Source organism: Bubalus kerabau, chromosome 4 (assembly GCF_029407905.1).
Source record: "Bubalus kerabau isolate K-KA32 ecotype Philippines breed swamp buffalo chromosome 4, PCC_UOA_SB_1v2, whole genome shotgun sequence".
Lineage (NCBI taxonomy): Eukaryota > Metazoa > Chordata > Mammalia > Artiodactyla > Bovidae > Bubalus > Bubalus kerabau.
This window is the reverse complement of record NC_073627.1, coordinates 73,845,184-73,862,104: the sequence shown is the minus strand read 5'-3', so window position 1 is coordinate 73,862,104 and position 16,921 is coordinate 73,845,184. Positions and strand designations below refer to the sequence as shown.

Genomic DNA, 16,921 nt, shown 5'->3' with positions numbered 1-16,921 from the left:
CAAAAAAGGATCCATTGGGTTTGGAAATAAGATCTTTAAAGACCTTGGCAAGAATTGTTTAAGTATAGAGATGTCAGCAGAAGCCCTATTTGAGTAAGGAATAAATGAAATGTGAGGAAAAATAGAAAATGTTTAGTCCAGTTATAAGGGTGAATAAAACTTTAAGCAACATAAAACTCTGACGGTTAAGTGTGATTCCAATGCAACCAACTAAAAGGCGCCATCTACGAAAATCAGAGCAGGTTAAACAATAAACAAAGACAGCTGGCATTTATGTTCAATTCTAATTTTACTATCGCAACGTCTTTAAAATTTAGTTATTTTTCCAAAATCACTTATTGATCCAAAATAAATTTCTCCCAGTCTCCTAAGAAAGATATATTCTCCTGATCTATAATCTCTCTGTATGGCTCCAATTCCTTTGCTCTTCTTCAAGATACCTTTCCTTTAGACCACCCCATCTTCTCTAGCATCCTCTGGCCAAACTTGGAGTCATCATTACTCCACGCAGTGTTTCTTGGATCCACAGCCCACTTCTGCTTCCGTCGACCTGTCAATGACAAAGTATCACATCAGCAGCTTATCTTTCAAACCCAGAAAACACCTCACAAACACACTCACCTATGGCATACACATGAGACTTCTATAAATGCAACATACACTGTTTTATTAGACACAGATATCAGATTCGGCATCCACTGGGACATAGTATCAGCTTGGATCATTTATCCTGGTTTCCTCAAACATTCTATAATCTGAACATACAAACTGATCTTGGAAAAGTGAAATAAAAATGTTTCAAATGTGACAAATCGAAATACGTGATGTACCATCAATCGGGCCTTCCATTCAGCGATCGGCAGCGACGTAAGGCACCTGTGAGACCAAGGTCACCATCAGCAGTCATCACACACACGATCAGTGCCAGATGCATCCATATACTCTCAGCTTTCACAGTAACCCAATGAGGGGAGGCAGTCTGATCTCTACTTTTCAGATGAGAAAATCTGAGGCCTTCAGGAAGCATGTGCCTAATACCCCCAAGCAAGGACCAGAGTCTTTATACAAACCAAGGTCCTACCAACTCCAAAGCTTACATTCTTAATCCATAGCACACAACTGTCATGACCTTGGGGAGAATCAACCTACAGATACTAATCGAGACCTACAGATAACTAATCTCACTGAAACACCCTATAGCCATATGTGACCCCTTCTCTGAACTCACACGATAAATTCCCTGTTTCTTTTCTTTCGCATTTATTTAGCACTCCTCTCAGAGAAGACAATGGCACCCCACTCCAGTACTCTTGCCTGGAAAATCCCATGGATGGAGGAGCCTGGTGGGCTGCAGTCCAGGGGGTCGCTAAGAATCGGACACGACTGAGTGACTTCACTTTCACGTCTCACTTTCATTCATTGGAGAAGGAAATGGCAACCCACTCCAGTGTTCTTGCCTGGAGAATCCCAGGGACGGGGGAGCCTGGTGGGCTGCCGTCTATGGGGTCGCACAGAGTCGGACACGACTGAAGCGACGCAGCAGCAGCAGCAGCAGCAGCACTCCTCGGTATTACAGTTCTTTATATCCATCTCTTATGTTTGTTATGTTGCCATAAGCTCTTTAAGGCTCATATCTATGTTCTTATTCTTTCTTATGCTTCACTGCATTTGCCCATAGCAGGCATTCAGGAAAAACATGATTGAATACATGAATGACTGAGAAACAAAGAAAAAGGAGGGAAGGAAGAAGAAAGGCAACAAGAAAAGGGGAAAGGGAAACAAGGAAGATAACTGAATTGAGGAAACTGCTTTGAGTCCCTACAAGTTGTTTTTGTTTTTTAATGTATATAGCTAACTGACCATTAGAAACTCAAACTTACCACTACACTTTTAAGGAAAATTACAGCAGAGAAAAAGGACTCCAGAAGTTGATTACACAAGCATATGAAACCCAAAAGTAAACAGTGGCCAAGTGGGAAATCTGGAGGTCAAATGTCATCATCATGTACCTGTTGCATCAATGGAAGCAGAGTACCAACAGCGGCTCATGCCTCAGCAGTGTCCTAATTGATTCACTGCACGTAAAACCAATACAGAGATTCTTAACCATCCACACGGTAGCAGAAATAGGTAAACCTTTACAGGCATGCAGGCAGAAAAAGATCACTTAAAAAGGAAAATGAGCTGGGCTCAGATGTATCATGTTTCACAGGGAAAGGGGGACCCCAAAACGCTACTAAGGTGACTAAGTTACCACTTTACTTATCTTAGTAAATACACAGCCTCACGTTGCCTCTGCTAACGAACAGCATATGAGATGAGCCTGGCTAACTAGGGCTCTCTCTGCAAGGCTGCTTCCAGATGCATGTTGGAGCGCATGTCTCCAAACTAGCGTCGGCCAGGGGTCTCTGACCGGGGCTTGTGTAAAAGAGACATTTTTGAGAATGACTGTGCCCACCCTCTGCAATAAAGACGGCATACAGTTTATGTCACAAACGCATATACTATAATCCTGGCACAAGAGAGTGGAGAGTCGGCCGAGGTCAGCTTTTCTTCCCCAGGGGAATGGCAGGTATCTCCAACCAACAGAGTGCACGCATATGCGCTCAGTTGTGTCCGACTCTGTGCGACCCCATGGACTGTAGCCCACCAGGCTCCTCTGTTCAATGGATTTCCCAGGCAAGAATACTGGGGTAGGTTGCCATTTCCCTCTCCAGGCAATCTTCCCAACCCAAGGATCAAACCTGCATCTCTTGTGTCTCCTGCACTGCAGGCAGATTCTTTACCAGTGTACCACCTGGAAAGCAATGGAGTAGGGTAGTGTTTCCCAAATAAGGATGTTAAATGCAGGGGAGGACTCAGGATAGAGTGTCCTGAATCTGCAGAATCACACTTTGGGATGAAGGGGGTAACCATCCTCTAGCAGGGACTCCTCCTATATGTAGATCTAGCCAGATATTTTCAGGGTAACCCCAACATACAACCCTGCACACAAGAGGTGCCAGGTCAATTCACTCCACGCCCAGGACCACAAAGTTTATGCCAGGATTCAGCTTACCGTGAGAAGTGTTTTGAGAGCCAAGAGCCAGGGGCAAAGTTTTGTCTTTTTTTTTTTTCCCGCCCAAAGACATTTTCAGATATTCAAGACCTCAAAAAACATATCCTCCATCCATGTATTCTTATAAAAACATTTTTTGAGACATAGATTAAGGCATAGATTAATCTTGACATAGAGTCAAGATTAAGGAAACAGCAGTATAAAATTGTAATGCGATGACCATTAAAATCTGTTAATGATAGCACTGTCATTTGATTAGAAAATGTAATAATTACAAGTGTCAAAAACTGGTCCTAATAAAACGTGGGTCTAAGACTCCAAATTAAAGACTGAGAAGTAAGCGTGATAAATGAAATTTTTCTCTTATGTTTCAGTAGGCTAGATTTCTTACCTTAAATAGGGGAAAATCAATAAAATATATTTTACAATTAGAGAAATGCAGGATAAAGGGTTTTTGAGAAACATAAAGAAAACTACTAGATTTTTAAAACAGGAATAGATGCCTGGGAAGATAAAAGAGAACACAATCTAGTCCATATGGCAAGGGAAAACAAAGGAAACAGCATACTTACTGAAGTGAAAATATTAAGGTTCATCAGCGGGAAAAAGTAGGTTACAAAACTGTATCTACAGAATTATTACAATTGTATAAACTATCAGAGAAAATAATTGCTGGGTAGTGAAATGGCGGCGGGCTGGGATTTCTCTAAGCTTCTGTTTTCTCACTTCTAAAACAAGAACACCAGTCCTAAGTGTCTAATCACAGGGGATGTCACTAATTTACTAAATCATATTAAAAGGCAACACAAAATATTGGGTTGGCCAAAGTATAGGGTGTGGAAAACACTTGAGTGAACTTTTGGGCCAACCCGATGTTATCTATTATTATGCCAAAGATTTGAAAATCTGGAGCCATGGGGTTGGGGGGAGAACCGAAAATACTCTCTTGAAATCCTGCAGTCTGAATTTCTGATGTCCACAGGTGGCACCGCGCATCGTACTTTGAACTATTCCACATTCACCATCTCACTGACTTTCTTAAGACAACCTAGTGGTGACTGCAATCAAAGATGTTTTTAATCGCCCCAGAGAAACTGACCCTGGAAAGAGACATAAATGGACAGCAGAGCTAGGGCCAGTGTTTCCACGTACACGCTGAACTAAGTGTACATCGGAGAATATTAAAACCAGAAGAGATTAAGCCACGCTGGTTATACAGATGAAGAAACAGGGCCCACAGGGTCACACGAACACATACATACTCCGTTCCGTAAGTCCTTATTTAAAAAACAATAGTAGTCTGCTGACCCTAGTGACAAGAATGTAAAGAAACGGCGACAACTAGATCGATTTTGTCACTTTCTACCTCAATGACTCCGGGTGAATTATTTTCCTCTGAATCTCAACTTCTGCCCCTGTAAAATTTGAATGGTGTCCTACCCACTTAGTTTCGTGCTCCCATTCCTCCACCTCTTTAGATGAGAGGATGCCGACAGCATTTATTTCATGGAGTCCCTGTGTAGTTGCTGTTGGTCCGTTAAATAAGCTGTTTCTGGTTCTTGTTCACTAAACACTTTCAAAGGGACCGGCCGGCTTTTCAGGACCAAAGCATGACTGCCCTCTGGTGGCCGGTAGCCTTAACTACAGGTGCCATTCAAAAGTTAAAAAGCCGGTCCAAAGGAAGGAAATTGACGAACTTTACAAAATAATAGTGAATGTCAAAGGCAAACCCAAGCACCGCTGGTGTTGCGGCCAACATTCCTCTCAAAGAAGGCTGTTACTAATTCCAACTACCAAAGTCACAACCACCACGATAATATTTAGAATCACTCATTAGCCCTGCCTCCCCTAAAAAACACGAACTTCCAAGTGTTTACTGCTTCTAAGCTCTTGGCTTTTCTTTTTCTTGATTCAATACATCTTCAAGGACGGGGTTTCACTGCTGGCCCAACAACTTCTTTTTAGCCAGAGGACGCTGAGGCCTGGGGAAGTAAGAGTTCAGGTTCCCCAAACCAGAGTCCTGACCCCCCACTGGAACCCACCGCCCACGTGTCCAGGTTTGAGAGCGAAGACAAGCGTCCCAAGTGGACACTCGGTCTTATCAGCAGACCTGTAGCTAACTTTAGAGGAAGGCTGAGCTGGGAAATCTCCGCGGCAGCCAGGAAGAGCCGAGATGGGCTTCCAGGACGCCGTCCCCCGGCCCCCTCCGGCCCACTGCGCGCCGCCGGCCACCGGGTCACCCGGAACCTTCACTCTCCGGCCGATCAAACCTCCGCGCCCAACACTCACGCTCAGCCAGCATCGACATGTCGCCGAGCCTGTGACGCTGCGGATCTCGGGACCTGAACGACAGCAATTACCGCAAGGCCGACAAGAAGAGAAGCTGAAACTACCGGACTCGCACGCCGGGGAAACGGCAGCGGCGGGGAGCGCACTCTGATGACGTAAGCGAGGCGCGACTGGCTCCTGAACCGCGCGGCGGCGAGTGGGCGGGGTGCAGGCAGCGTAGCACTCTGCCTTTGGGAGGATACTGGGTAGACTAAAGGTTTCCAAGGCTTGTTTCAACTTCTGCGATCCGTCTGTCTGTGATATATCTATGAGGAACATCCGCTAAAAAGAATCGTTATAAGTTTGGGTTTTTTTTTTTTTAATTACAGAATCTTGATATTTTTAAATTGTCAGCTGGAAGTTCTGGTGGTTCAGACGGTAAAGAAAATGCCTACAAGGCAGAAGACTCGACTTCATGCCTCGGTGGGGAAGATCCTCTGGAGAAGGGAATGGCTACCCACTCCAATATTCTTGTCTAGAGAATTCCGTGAACAGAGGTGGGCTATAGTCAGGGCATGGAGTCGCTAAGAGTTGGACTCTACTGAGCGACTAACACTTTAACTATTTTTCAGTAGATACTGCACTTTAAAAAGAAGGAAATAGAAACAGTTCTATTTCCAGTTTTTTAAGGAATCTCCACACTGTTCTCCATAGTGGCTGTACTAGTTTGCATTCCCACCAACAGTGTAAGAGGGTTCGCTTTTCTCCGCACCCTCTCCAGCATTTATTGCTTGTAGACTTTTGGATGGCAGCCACTCTGACTGGCGAGAAATGGTACCTCATTGTGGTTTTGGTTTGCATTTCTCTGATAATGAGTGATGTTGAGCATCTTTTCATGTGTTTGTTAGCCATCTGTATGTCTTCTTTGGAGAAATATCTGTTTAGTTCTTTGGCCCATTTTTTGATTGGGTCGTTTATTTTTCTGGAATTGAGCTGCAGGAGTTGCTTGTATATTTTTGAGCTTAATTCTTTGTCTGTTGCTTCATTTGCTATTATTTTCTCCCATTCTGAAGGCTGTCTTTTCACCTTGCTTATAGTTTCCTTTGTTGTGCAGAAGCTTTTAATTTTAATCAGGTCCCATTTGTTTATTTTTCCTTTTATTTCCAATATTCTGGGAGGTGGATCATAGAGGTCCTGCTGTGATTTATGTTGGAGAGTGTTTTGCCTATGTTTTCCTCTAGGAGTTTTATAGTTTCTGGTCTTACGTTTAGATCTTTAATCCGTTTTGAGTTTATTTTGTGTATGGTGTTAGAAAGTGTTCTAGTTTCAGTCTTTTACAAGTGGTTGACCAGTTTTCCCAGCACCACTTGTTGCTGGGCATACACACTGAGGAAACCAGAATTGAAAGAGACACGTGTACCCCAATGTTCATCGCAGCACTGTTTATAATAGCCAGGACATGGAAGCAACCTAGCTGTCCATCAGCAGATGAATGGATAAGAAAGCTGTGGTACATATATACAATGGAGTATTACTCAGCCAATAAAGAGAATACATTTGAATCAGTTCTAATGAGGTGGATGAAACTGGAGCCTATTATACAGAGTGTAGTAAGCCAGAAAGAAAAACACCGATACACTATACTAACACATATATATGGAATTTAGAAAGATGGTAACGATAACCCTGTATGCGAGACAGCAAAAGAGACACAGATGTATAAAACAGTCTTTTGGACTCTGTGGGAGAGGGAGAGGGGGGATCTTTGGAAGAATGGCATTGAAATATGTATATTATCATATGTGAAACAAATCGCCAATCCAGGTTTGATGCATGACACAGGATGCTTGGGGGTGGTGCACTGGGATGACCAGAGGGATGGGATGGGGAGGGAGGCGGGAGGGGGGTTCAGGATGGGGAACACGTGTACACCCGTGGCGGATTCATGTCAATGTATGGCAAAACCAATACAATATTGTAAAGTAATTAACCTCCAATTAAAATAAATAAATTTATACTAAAAAATATAAATAAATAAATAAAAAGAAGGTGACAGTGTGAGACATTCCATTCTATTCTTTATTCTCATGGCAGACCCGCTTAGAGCAGGGCTTCCCAAACTTTAAAGTGCGAGTAAATCACCTGGGAATCTTGTTGAAATGCAGTTTCTGGCTCAGACGGTCGACTGGGGCCAGAGATTCTGTATTTCTAACAAGCTTCCAAGGATGTGGCTGATGATGGCCTTACTTTGTATAGCAGGCCATGGAACAACCAAAGGCAGGAAGGAACTCAGGGTTAAGGTATACTCTTTTTTTTTTTTTTTCCTGTTCAAGAAAAATACTTTGGGAAGAACATTTTAGATGATGGTGATGCTGCTGCTGCTTCTAAGTCGCTTCAGTCGTGTCCGACTCTGTGCGACCCCATAGACGGCAGCCCACCAGGCTCCACCGTCCCTGGGATTCTCCAGGCAAGAACACTGGAGTGGGTTGCCATTTCCTTCTCCAATGCATGAAAGTGAAAAGTGAAAGAGAAGTCGCTCAGTCGTGTCCGACTCTTCGCGACTCCATGGACTGCAGCCCACCAGGCTCCTCCGTCCATGGGATTTTCCAGGCAAGAGTGCTGGAGTGGGGTGCCATTAAACACTTTTGAAACACTTCAAAGAACTGAACCCAGATGATTTAGGTAAGTCGTCTGTGCTATCCCCCTACCTTCAAGCAAGTAAAGACCAGTATCAGGGACTGAAGGTCACAACTTCTTTTCTACACCTCTGGTAAGTCTCATACCATCCTTGCTCCCCCCCGCCCCACCACTACACACAGTTGTAAAAACTAGCTACACATTTCTGTACAATCACAAAAAAGAATTATGTGTTGCGTTACATCTTTATTTTCTATTCCAGATATATCACTAACATTGTATCTATAGGAAATAAAGCTGAATCTTGTCAGTTTAATTTAGCTAATTGCTAAGCAGCACTAGAGGGATACAATGCAGGGCTGGGGGATGCGGAGCAGTCAGAGAACACTGACAAAGCCCAAGTTCAGCTGCCAGCTGGGGATGAGCCCTTGGGCAAGTCATTTCACCTCTTTTGCTATCTCCTTCCAATCTATGAAAAAAAGGATGATCTCTGGGATCATTTCCAAAATCTGAAAGATTTTCAGAGAATTGCTTTAATCGGATCTAGTTGCTGTTGCCCAAAGAATGAAAGGCTCATTGCTCCTGTAGGATTTCTCCTGCAGTCCTGGCCATGTCTTCCTCAGTCCCCATGAGGAACACAAGTTGAGAAGCATCTACCCACCCTGAGATCCAATACACTGGAAATGGTTGCTTGATGAGATTTATTTACCCATTGTGGGAGATGGGGAATATCTGGTTTTGCTGGGTTCTTCCCCCATCAATCTGCTTTAAATTCCATCCCATTTCAGTTGCTTATACTGAGGAGGAGAATGTGGTGGTCATACTGGGTTGTTGGGGTTTTTTTTAAGATTTTTTTTTAATGCGGACAATTTTTAAGTCTTTGGTGAATTTGTTACAATATTGCTTCTTTTTTTTAACCTTTTAGTTTAGTTTTGTTTTTAGACCTGGAGGCATGTGGGATCTCAGCTCCACAACCACAGATCGAACCTACCCCCCTGCATTGGAAGGGTAAGTTCTCACCACTGGATGCCAGGGAAGTCCCTGATAGTGTTTTTTTCAAGTCGAAAGCCCAGTAAATACCAACTAGCCGCCCTCATGTTCCTGGCCCTAGCCAACTGTTGTGGGCAGAGTACCCTCTTTCTTAATCCCAGTTCAGAAATGACTTCCGGCTCTCCAGCAGCAGTTCTGGCCTGCCATCCCTCCTCTGTTAATCCTGCCTATCAAAATGTTGTGACTTCAAGCTTTAAGTTCAGTTCAGTTCAGTTCAGTTGCCCAGTCATGTCCAACTATTTGCAACCCCATGAAGCACAGCATGCCAGGCCTCCCTGTCCATCACCAACTCCCAGAGTTCACTCAAACTCATGTCCATTGAGTCAGTGATGCCATCCAGCCATCTCATCCTCTGTCGTCCCCTTCTCCTCCTGCCCCCAATCACTCATCGGAGTCTTTTCCAGTGAGTCAACTCTTCACATCAGGTGGCCAAAGTATTGGAGTTTCAGCTTCAACATCAGTCCTTCCAATGAACAGCCAGGACTGATGTCCTTTAGGATGGACTGGTTGGATCTCCCTGCAGTCCAAGGGACTCTCAAGAGTCTTCTGCAACACCACAGTTCAAAAGCATCAATTCTTCGGCGCTCAGCTTTCTTCACAATCCAACTCTCACATCCATACATGACCACTGGAAAAACCATAGCTTTGACCTTTGTTGGCAAAGTAATGTCTCTGCTTTACAATATGCTATCTAGGTTGGTCATAACTTTCCTTCCAAGGAGTAAACGTCTTTTAATTTCATGGCTGCAGTCACCATCTGTAGTGATTTTGGAGCCCAAAAAAATAAAGTCTGACACTGTTTCCACTGTTTCCCCATCTATTTCCCATGAAGTGATGGGACCAGATGGCATGATCTTCGTTTTTTGAATGTTGAGCTTTAAGCCAACATCTTCACTCTCTTCTTTCAATTTCATCAAGAGGCCTTTTAGTTCCTCTTCACTTTCTGCCATAAGGGTGGTGTCATCTGCATATCTGAGGTTAGTGATATTTCTCCCGGCAATCTTGATTCCAGCTTGTGCTTCTTCCAGCCCAGTGTTTCTCATGATGTACTCTGCATAGAAGTTAAATAAGCAGGGTGACAATATACAGCCTTGACTTACTCCTTATCCTATTTGGAACCAGTCTGTTGTTCCATGTCCAGTTCTAATGGTTGCTTCCTGACCTGCATATAGGTTTCTCAAGAGGCAGGTCAGGTGGTCTGGTATTCCCATCTCTTTCAGAATTTTCCACAGTTTATTGTGATCCACACAGTCAAAGGCTTTGGCATAGTCAATAAAGCAGAAATAGATGTTTTTCTGGAACTCTCTTGCTTTCTCAATGATCCAGCGGATGTTGGCAATTTGATCTCTGGTTCCTCTGCCTTTTCTAAAACCAGCTTGAACATCAGGAAGTTCATGGTTCACGTATTGCTGAAGCCTGGCTTGGAGAATTTTGAGCATTACTTTTCTAGAGTGTGAGATGGGTGCAGTTGTGTGGTAGTTTGAGCATTCTTTGGCATTGCTTTTCTTTGGGATTGGAATGAAAACTGACCTTTTCCAGTCCTGTGGCCACTGCTGAGTTTTCCAAATTTGCTGGCATATTGAGTGCAGCACTTTCACAGCAGCATCTTCCAGAATATGAAATAGCTCAACTGGAATTCCATCACCTCCACTAGCTTTGTTTGTAGTGATGCTTTCTAAGGCCCACTTGACTTCACATTCCAGGATGTCTGGCTCTAGGTCAGTGATCACACCATCGTGATTATCTTGGTTGTGTAGCTATTTTTTGTACAGTTCTTCTGTGTATTCTTGCCACCTCTTCTTAATGTCTTCTGCTTCTGTTAGGTGCATACCATTTCTGTCCTTTATCGAGCCCATCTTTGCATGACATGTTCCCTTGGTATCTCTAATTTTCTTGAAGAGATCCCTAGTCTTTCCCATTCTGTTGTTTTCCTCTATTTCTTTGCAATGATCGCTGAAGAAGGCTTTCTTATCTCTTCTTGCTATTCTTTGGAACTCTGCATTCAGATGCTTATATCTTTCCTTTTCTCTTTTGCTTTTTGCTTCTCTTCTTTTCACAGCTATTTGTAAGACCTCCCCAGACAGCCATTTTGCTTTTTTGCATTTCTTTTCCCTGGGGATGGTCTTGATCCCTGTCTCCTGTACAATGTCACGAACCTCCGTCCGTAGTTCATCAGGCACTCTAGCTATCAGATCTAGTCCCTTAAATCTATTTCTCACTTCCACTGTCTAATCATAAGGGATTTGATTTAGGTCATACCTGAATGGTCTAGTGGTTTTCCCTACATTCTTCAATTTAAGTCTGAATTTGGCAATAAGGAGTTCATGATCTGAGCCACAGTCAGCTCCCGGTCTTGTTTTTGCTGACTGTATAGAGCTTCTCTATCCTTGGCTGCAAAGAATATAATCAGTCTGATTTCGGTGTTGACCATCTGGTGATGTCCATGTGTAGAGTCTTCTATTGTGTTGTTGGAAGAGGGTGTTTGTTATGACCAGTGCGTTCTCTTGGCAAAACTCTATTAGCCTTTGCCCTGCTTCATTCCGTATTCCAAGGCCAAATTTGTCTGTTACTCCAGGTGTTTCTTGACTTCCTACTTTTGCATTCCAGTCCCCCATAATGAAAAGGACATCTTTTTTGGGTGTTAGTTCTAAAAGGTCTTGTAGGTCTTCATAGAACCATTCAACTTCAGCTTCTTTAGCATTACTGGTTGGGGCATAGACTTGGATTACTGTGATATTGAATGGTTTTCCTTAAAAATGAACAGAGATCATTCTGTCGTTTTTGAGATTGCATCCAAATACTGCATTTCAGACTCTTTTGTTGACCATGATGGCTACTCCATTTCTTCTAAGGGATTCCTGCCCACAGTAGTAGATTTAATGGTCATCTGAGTTAAATTCACCCATTCCAGTCCATTTTAGTTCGCTGATTCCTAGAATGTTGATGTTCACTCTTGCCATCTCCTGTTTGACCACTTCCAATTTGCCTTGATTCATGGACATAACATTCCAGGTTCTTATGCAATATTGGTCTTTACAACATTGGACCTTGCTTCTATCACCAGTCACATCCACAACTGGGTGTTGTTTTTGCTTTGGCTCCATCCCTTCATTCTTTCTGGAGTTATTTCTCCACTGATCTCCAGTAGCATATTGGGCACTACCGACCCAGGAAGTTCCTCTTTCAGTATCCTATCATTTTGCCTTTTCATACTGTTCATGGGGTTCTCAAGGCAAGAGTACTGAAGTGGTTTGCCATTCCCTTCTCCAGTGGACCACATTCTGTCAGACCTCTCCACCATGACCCTCCTGTCTTGGGTGGCCCCACATGGCATGGCTTAGTTTCATTAAGTTAGACAAGGCTGTGGTCCATGTGATCAGATTGGCTAGTTTTCTGTGATTATGGTTTAAGTGCATCTGCCCTCTGATGCCCTCTTGCAACACCTACCATCTTACTTGGGTTTCTCTTACCTTGGACCTGGGGTATCTCTTCACGGTTGCTCCAGAAAGCACAGCCCTGCTGCTCCTTACCTTGGATGAGGGGTATCTCCTCACAGCTGCCTATCCTGACCTTGAAGGTGGAGTAGCTCCTCTCGGTCCTCCTGCGCCCAAGAGGACTTCAAGCTTTAGTGTCCACTAAATCTGTGAATCTCAACAATGGAAAATTGTGTCCAGAGATCAAATCTGATTTTTTTGACTGCCTTATGATTGTTTTCTTTACTGTCTTAGGTGAGCCTTCTCTGGCCTTTGAGCAAAATGATAACACTTTAGTTTCTTTCTCTTGAGATAGTTTTAGGACTATAGGTGGTGGGGAGGAAAGGTGTAGGAGTAGGTTCAGGGAGATGCCTGCAAAGGGAACCAAGAGACACAGAGTGGGAGTTGGATGATGAAGGAGGAAGGGCTGACTTGGTTAGCAAGGGTTGACATAGTATGGAGGCTATGCTAGTTCACTGGGACCAGAGCTGAAATAGCTCAGGTCACTTGGAGAATGTGGTGAGGAGTCCAGAGTGTGGGAGCCTGGCTGTTTGCAAAGGTATTCGTTGCCCTTTCACTCTTACCTGATATTTAGAAAGGGCATTTGGAAAGCTCCGGCAGTGAAGGGAGTGGGGGCTGGTGCAGTGGCAGGCACAGAGGTACCCCTTGGAGAGTCACTTTCTAGGGCTAAACCTAGCAGAGCCTGAAGTTGTTTTATTTATTTTTTCCAAACTTATTTATTTTTAATTGAAAGAAAATTGCCTCAGGATATTGTGTTGGCCTCTGCCATACATCAATGTGAGCCAGCCGTAGGTATACATGTGTCTCCTCCCTCTTGAACCTCCGTCCCACCTCCCACCCCTTCCCACTCCTCTGGGTTGTTACAGAGCCCTGGTTTGCATTCCCTGAGTCATATGGCAAGTTCCCATTGGTTGTCTATTTTACACATGGTAGGCAGCGTATATGCCTCCGTGTTACTCTCTCCATTCATCCCATCCATTTGTGTGTTTTACTTTATCTTTTTTGGGAATCATAATTGGACTACAAACAATTAACAGCAAACCTGGGAAACCTCCCTCCCAAGGAGAAGCAGCAGGTGGAAAAACAAAACAAAACCAATTCTAGGAGTCTAGGCTCTAGGCCGAGCTGATTTTCTGGAGGCGTATCGATGTCTTCTTGAAGTCATCCGACATCGTTTTATGATTCTAGGCTCTTTATTCAAGGTCTATAAGGGATCTGCTGCTCCCAGAAAACAAACAGCAAATGAAAAATTTTCCAAGTGTTTTCTTTCCTTTCTGTGTTCACATTTATGTGGTATTTCCAGATACAGGGCCAGACACAGCAGAGTTTCCATCTTCCTGGTACAGCTTCTAAAATTCCTCCCCAAATGCCTAAGGCTCTTCCTCTTCAGCAGATAGATGAGGAGAGCTTGCATAACACGATGAGAGTGCCATCCAAAGAAAGTTGCAGGGGGTGAGGGTGGGGAGGGGGCTCAATGTATGCTTGAAAATTCTTGACTATTCCTTTGTGTTCTTTCATAATCTGTGTGGATTGGAAAAGAATTTCCAGATGTGAGGCAAAATGAGAGGAGAACTAGGTTTGTTAGAGTGGGAGGCAGCGTTAGAGCAGTGAGCTGGCTCGAGGGCGAGCTGACCCCTTTCTCAGGCTGGTAGCCAATTTTTATGACCTCAAGACAGAGAAGATTCCTACTGGGACACCTAGGTAGCATTAGGTGATTGGTTAGGATGTTATACGGTGGGTATTTTATCTAATATGTGGTCAGGAAACTGGCCGATTTAGATCCAGAGGCTCATGGCAACAGTTACAAAGTTGTTCAGTCGCTGATTCATTGTGACCCCATGGACTGCCATACGTTATGCTTCCCTGTCCTCTTGGAGCTTGCTCAGACTCATGTCCATTGGGTCGGTGATGCCATCCAACCATCTTGTCCTCTGTTACTGTGGGACTTGGTTAATTCAGGAGATTTTCATCCTGTGACCTTGGTATAGGGCTGCTTAGTACCTTAGCTGACACACCGCCTCATTTCCACATTCTTCTGGAGTTGCCTTCAGAATGAGGCATTGCCTTTATTTGACTTTGTCTTAAGTATGTCTTTTTATTCTGATGCTTTAACATCTGGGGCCTTGCTGACCCAGTTCATGGATGGAGTAAACTGTTAATACAAGTTCATCTGACTGAAGCACAGTGAGGCCAAACAGACTGAAATGTTGGGGTTTGGTGTAGAGGAAGGTTTATTGCAGGGCCATGCAAGGTGGCCCTAAAAGAGCCCCAAGTTCCCTAAAGTTTCGGCAAAGCACTTTTAAAGCCAGGTGTGGGGGTCGGGAGATGGCGTTGCAGGGTCTGTGACCAGCTTATGCACATTTCTCTGATTGGCTGAGGTAACAGGGCAGTGTCCCAGGGTTCAGATCAGATCAGTCGCTCAGTCATGTCCAACTCTTTGTGACCCCATGACTCGCAGCACGCCAGGCCTCCCTGTCCATCACCAACTCCCGGAGTTCACTGAGACTCACGTCCATCGAGTCAGTGATGCCATCCAGCCATCTCATCCTCTGTCGTCCCCTTCTTCTCTTGCCCCCAATCCCTCCCAGAATCAGAGTCTTTTCCAATGAGTCAACTCTTTGCATGAGGTGGCCAAAGTACTGGAGTTTCAGCTTTAGCATCATACCTTCCAAAGATATCCCAGGGCTGATCTTCAGAATGGACTGGTTGGATCTCCTTGCAGTCCAAGGGACTCTCAAGAGTCCTCTCCAACACCATAGTTCGAAAGCATCAATTCTAGCTTTGTTCATAGTGATGCTTTCTAAGGCCCACTTGACTTCACATTCCCGGATGTCTGGCTCTAGGTCAGTGATCACACTATGTTGATTATCTGGGTCGTGAAGATCTTTTTTGTACAGTTCTTCTGTGTATTCTTGCCATCTCTTCTTAATATCTTCTGCTTCTGTTAGGTGCATACCATTTCTGTCCTTTATCGAGCCCATCTTTGCATGAAATGTTCCTTTGGTATCTCTGATTTTCTTGAAGAGATCCCTAGTCTTTCCCATTCTGTTGTTTTCCTCTATTTCTTTGCAATGATCGCTGAAGAAGGCTTTCTTATCTCTTCTTGCTATTCTTTGGAACTCTGCATTCAGATGTTTATATCTTTCCTTTTCTCCTTTGCTTTTTGCTTCTCTTCTTTTCACAGCTATTTGTAAGGCCTCCTCAGACAGCCATTTTGCTTTTTTGCATTTCTTTTCCCTGGGGATGGTCTTGATCCCTGTCTCCTGTACAACGTCACGAACCTCCGTCTGTAGTTCATCAGGCACTCTAGCTATCAGATCTAGTCCCTTAAATCTATTTCTCACTTCCACTGTCTAATCATAAGGGATTTGATTTAGGTCATACCTGAATGGTCTAGTGGTTTTTCCTACATTCTTCAATTTAAGTCTGAATTTGGCAATAAGGAGTTCATGATCTGAGCCACAGTCAGCTCCCGGTCTTGTTTTTGCTGACTGTATAGAGCTTCTCCATCTTTGGCTGCAAAGAATATAATCAGTCTGATTTTGGTGTTGACCATCTGGTGATGTCCATGTATAGAGTTTTCTCTTGTGTTGTTGGAAGAGGGTGTTTGTTATGACCAGTGCATTTTCTTGGCAAAACTCTATTATTTTTACCCTGCTTCATTCCGTATTCCAAGGCCAAATTTGTCTGTTACTCCAGGTGTTTCTTGACTTCCTCCTTTTGCATTCCTGTCCCCTATAATGAAAAGGACATCTTTTTGGGGTGTTAGTTCTAAAAGGTCTTGTAGGTCTTCATAGCACTGTTCAACTTCAGCTTCTTTAGCGTTACTGGTTGGGGCATAGACTTGGATTACTGTGATATTGAATGATTTGCCTTGGAAACAAACAGAGATCATTCTGTCATTTTTGAGATTGCATCCAAGTACTGCATTTCGGACTCTTTTGTTGACCATGATGGGCACTCCATTTCTTCTGAGGGACTCCTGCCCACAGTAGTAGGTATAATGGTCATCTGAGTTAAACTCACCCATTCCAGTCCATTTTAGTTCGCTGATTCCTAGAATGTCAACATTCACTCTTGCCATCTCTTGTTTGACCACTTCCAATTTGCCTTGATTCATGGACCTGACATTCCAGGTTCCTATGCAATATTGCTCTTTACAGCATCGGACCTTGCTTCTATCACCAGTCACATCCACAACTGGGTGTTGTTTTTGCTTTGGGTCCATCCCTTCATTCTTTCTGGAGTTATTCCTCCACTGTTCTCCAGTAGCATATTGGGCACCTACTGACCTGGGGAATTTCTCTTTCAGTATCCTATCATTTTGCCTTTTCATACTGTTCATGGGGTTCTCAAGGCAAGAATACTGAAGTGGTTTGCCATTCCCTTCTCCGGTGGACCACATTCTGTCAGA

At 43.8% G+C, this 16,921-nt stretch overlaps 1 protein-coding gene across 5 annotated transcripts in view; it reads right to left on the bottom strand.

Annotated features, from left to right (window-relative positions):
* The window catches only part of PINX1 (PIN2 (TERF1) interacting telomerase inhibitor 1), a 63,049-nt gene extending 57,369 nt beyond the window's left edge, over positions 1 to 5,680 (bottom strand). The window contains exons 1-3 of one of the 5 annotated variants that reach the window (XM_055577719.1): positions 5,348 to 5,536; positions 831 to 876; positions 441 to 550 (exon numbers count right to left, since the gene is read on the bottom strand). In XM_055577719.1, coding sequence (XP_055433694.1) covers positions 441 to 550; positions 831 to 849 — 129 coding nt within the window. In that variant the 5' untranslated portion in view covers positions 850 to 876; positions 5,348 to 5,536. Of the gene's footprint in view, positions 1 to 440; positions 551 to 830; positions 877 to 5,168; positions 5,322 to 5,347 lie in introns of those variants that run through there. The other 4 variants (XM_055577720.1, XM_055577718.1, XM_055577721.1 and 1 more) reach the window with 4 other exon arrangements.
* Between the last annotated feature and the right edge of the window lie 11,241 nt (positions 5,681 to 16,921).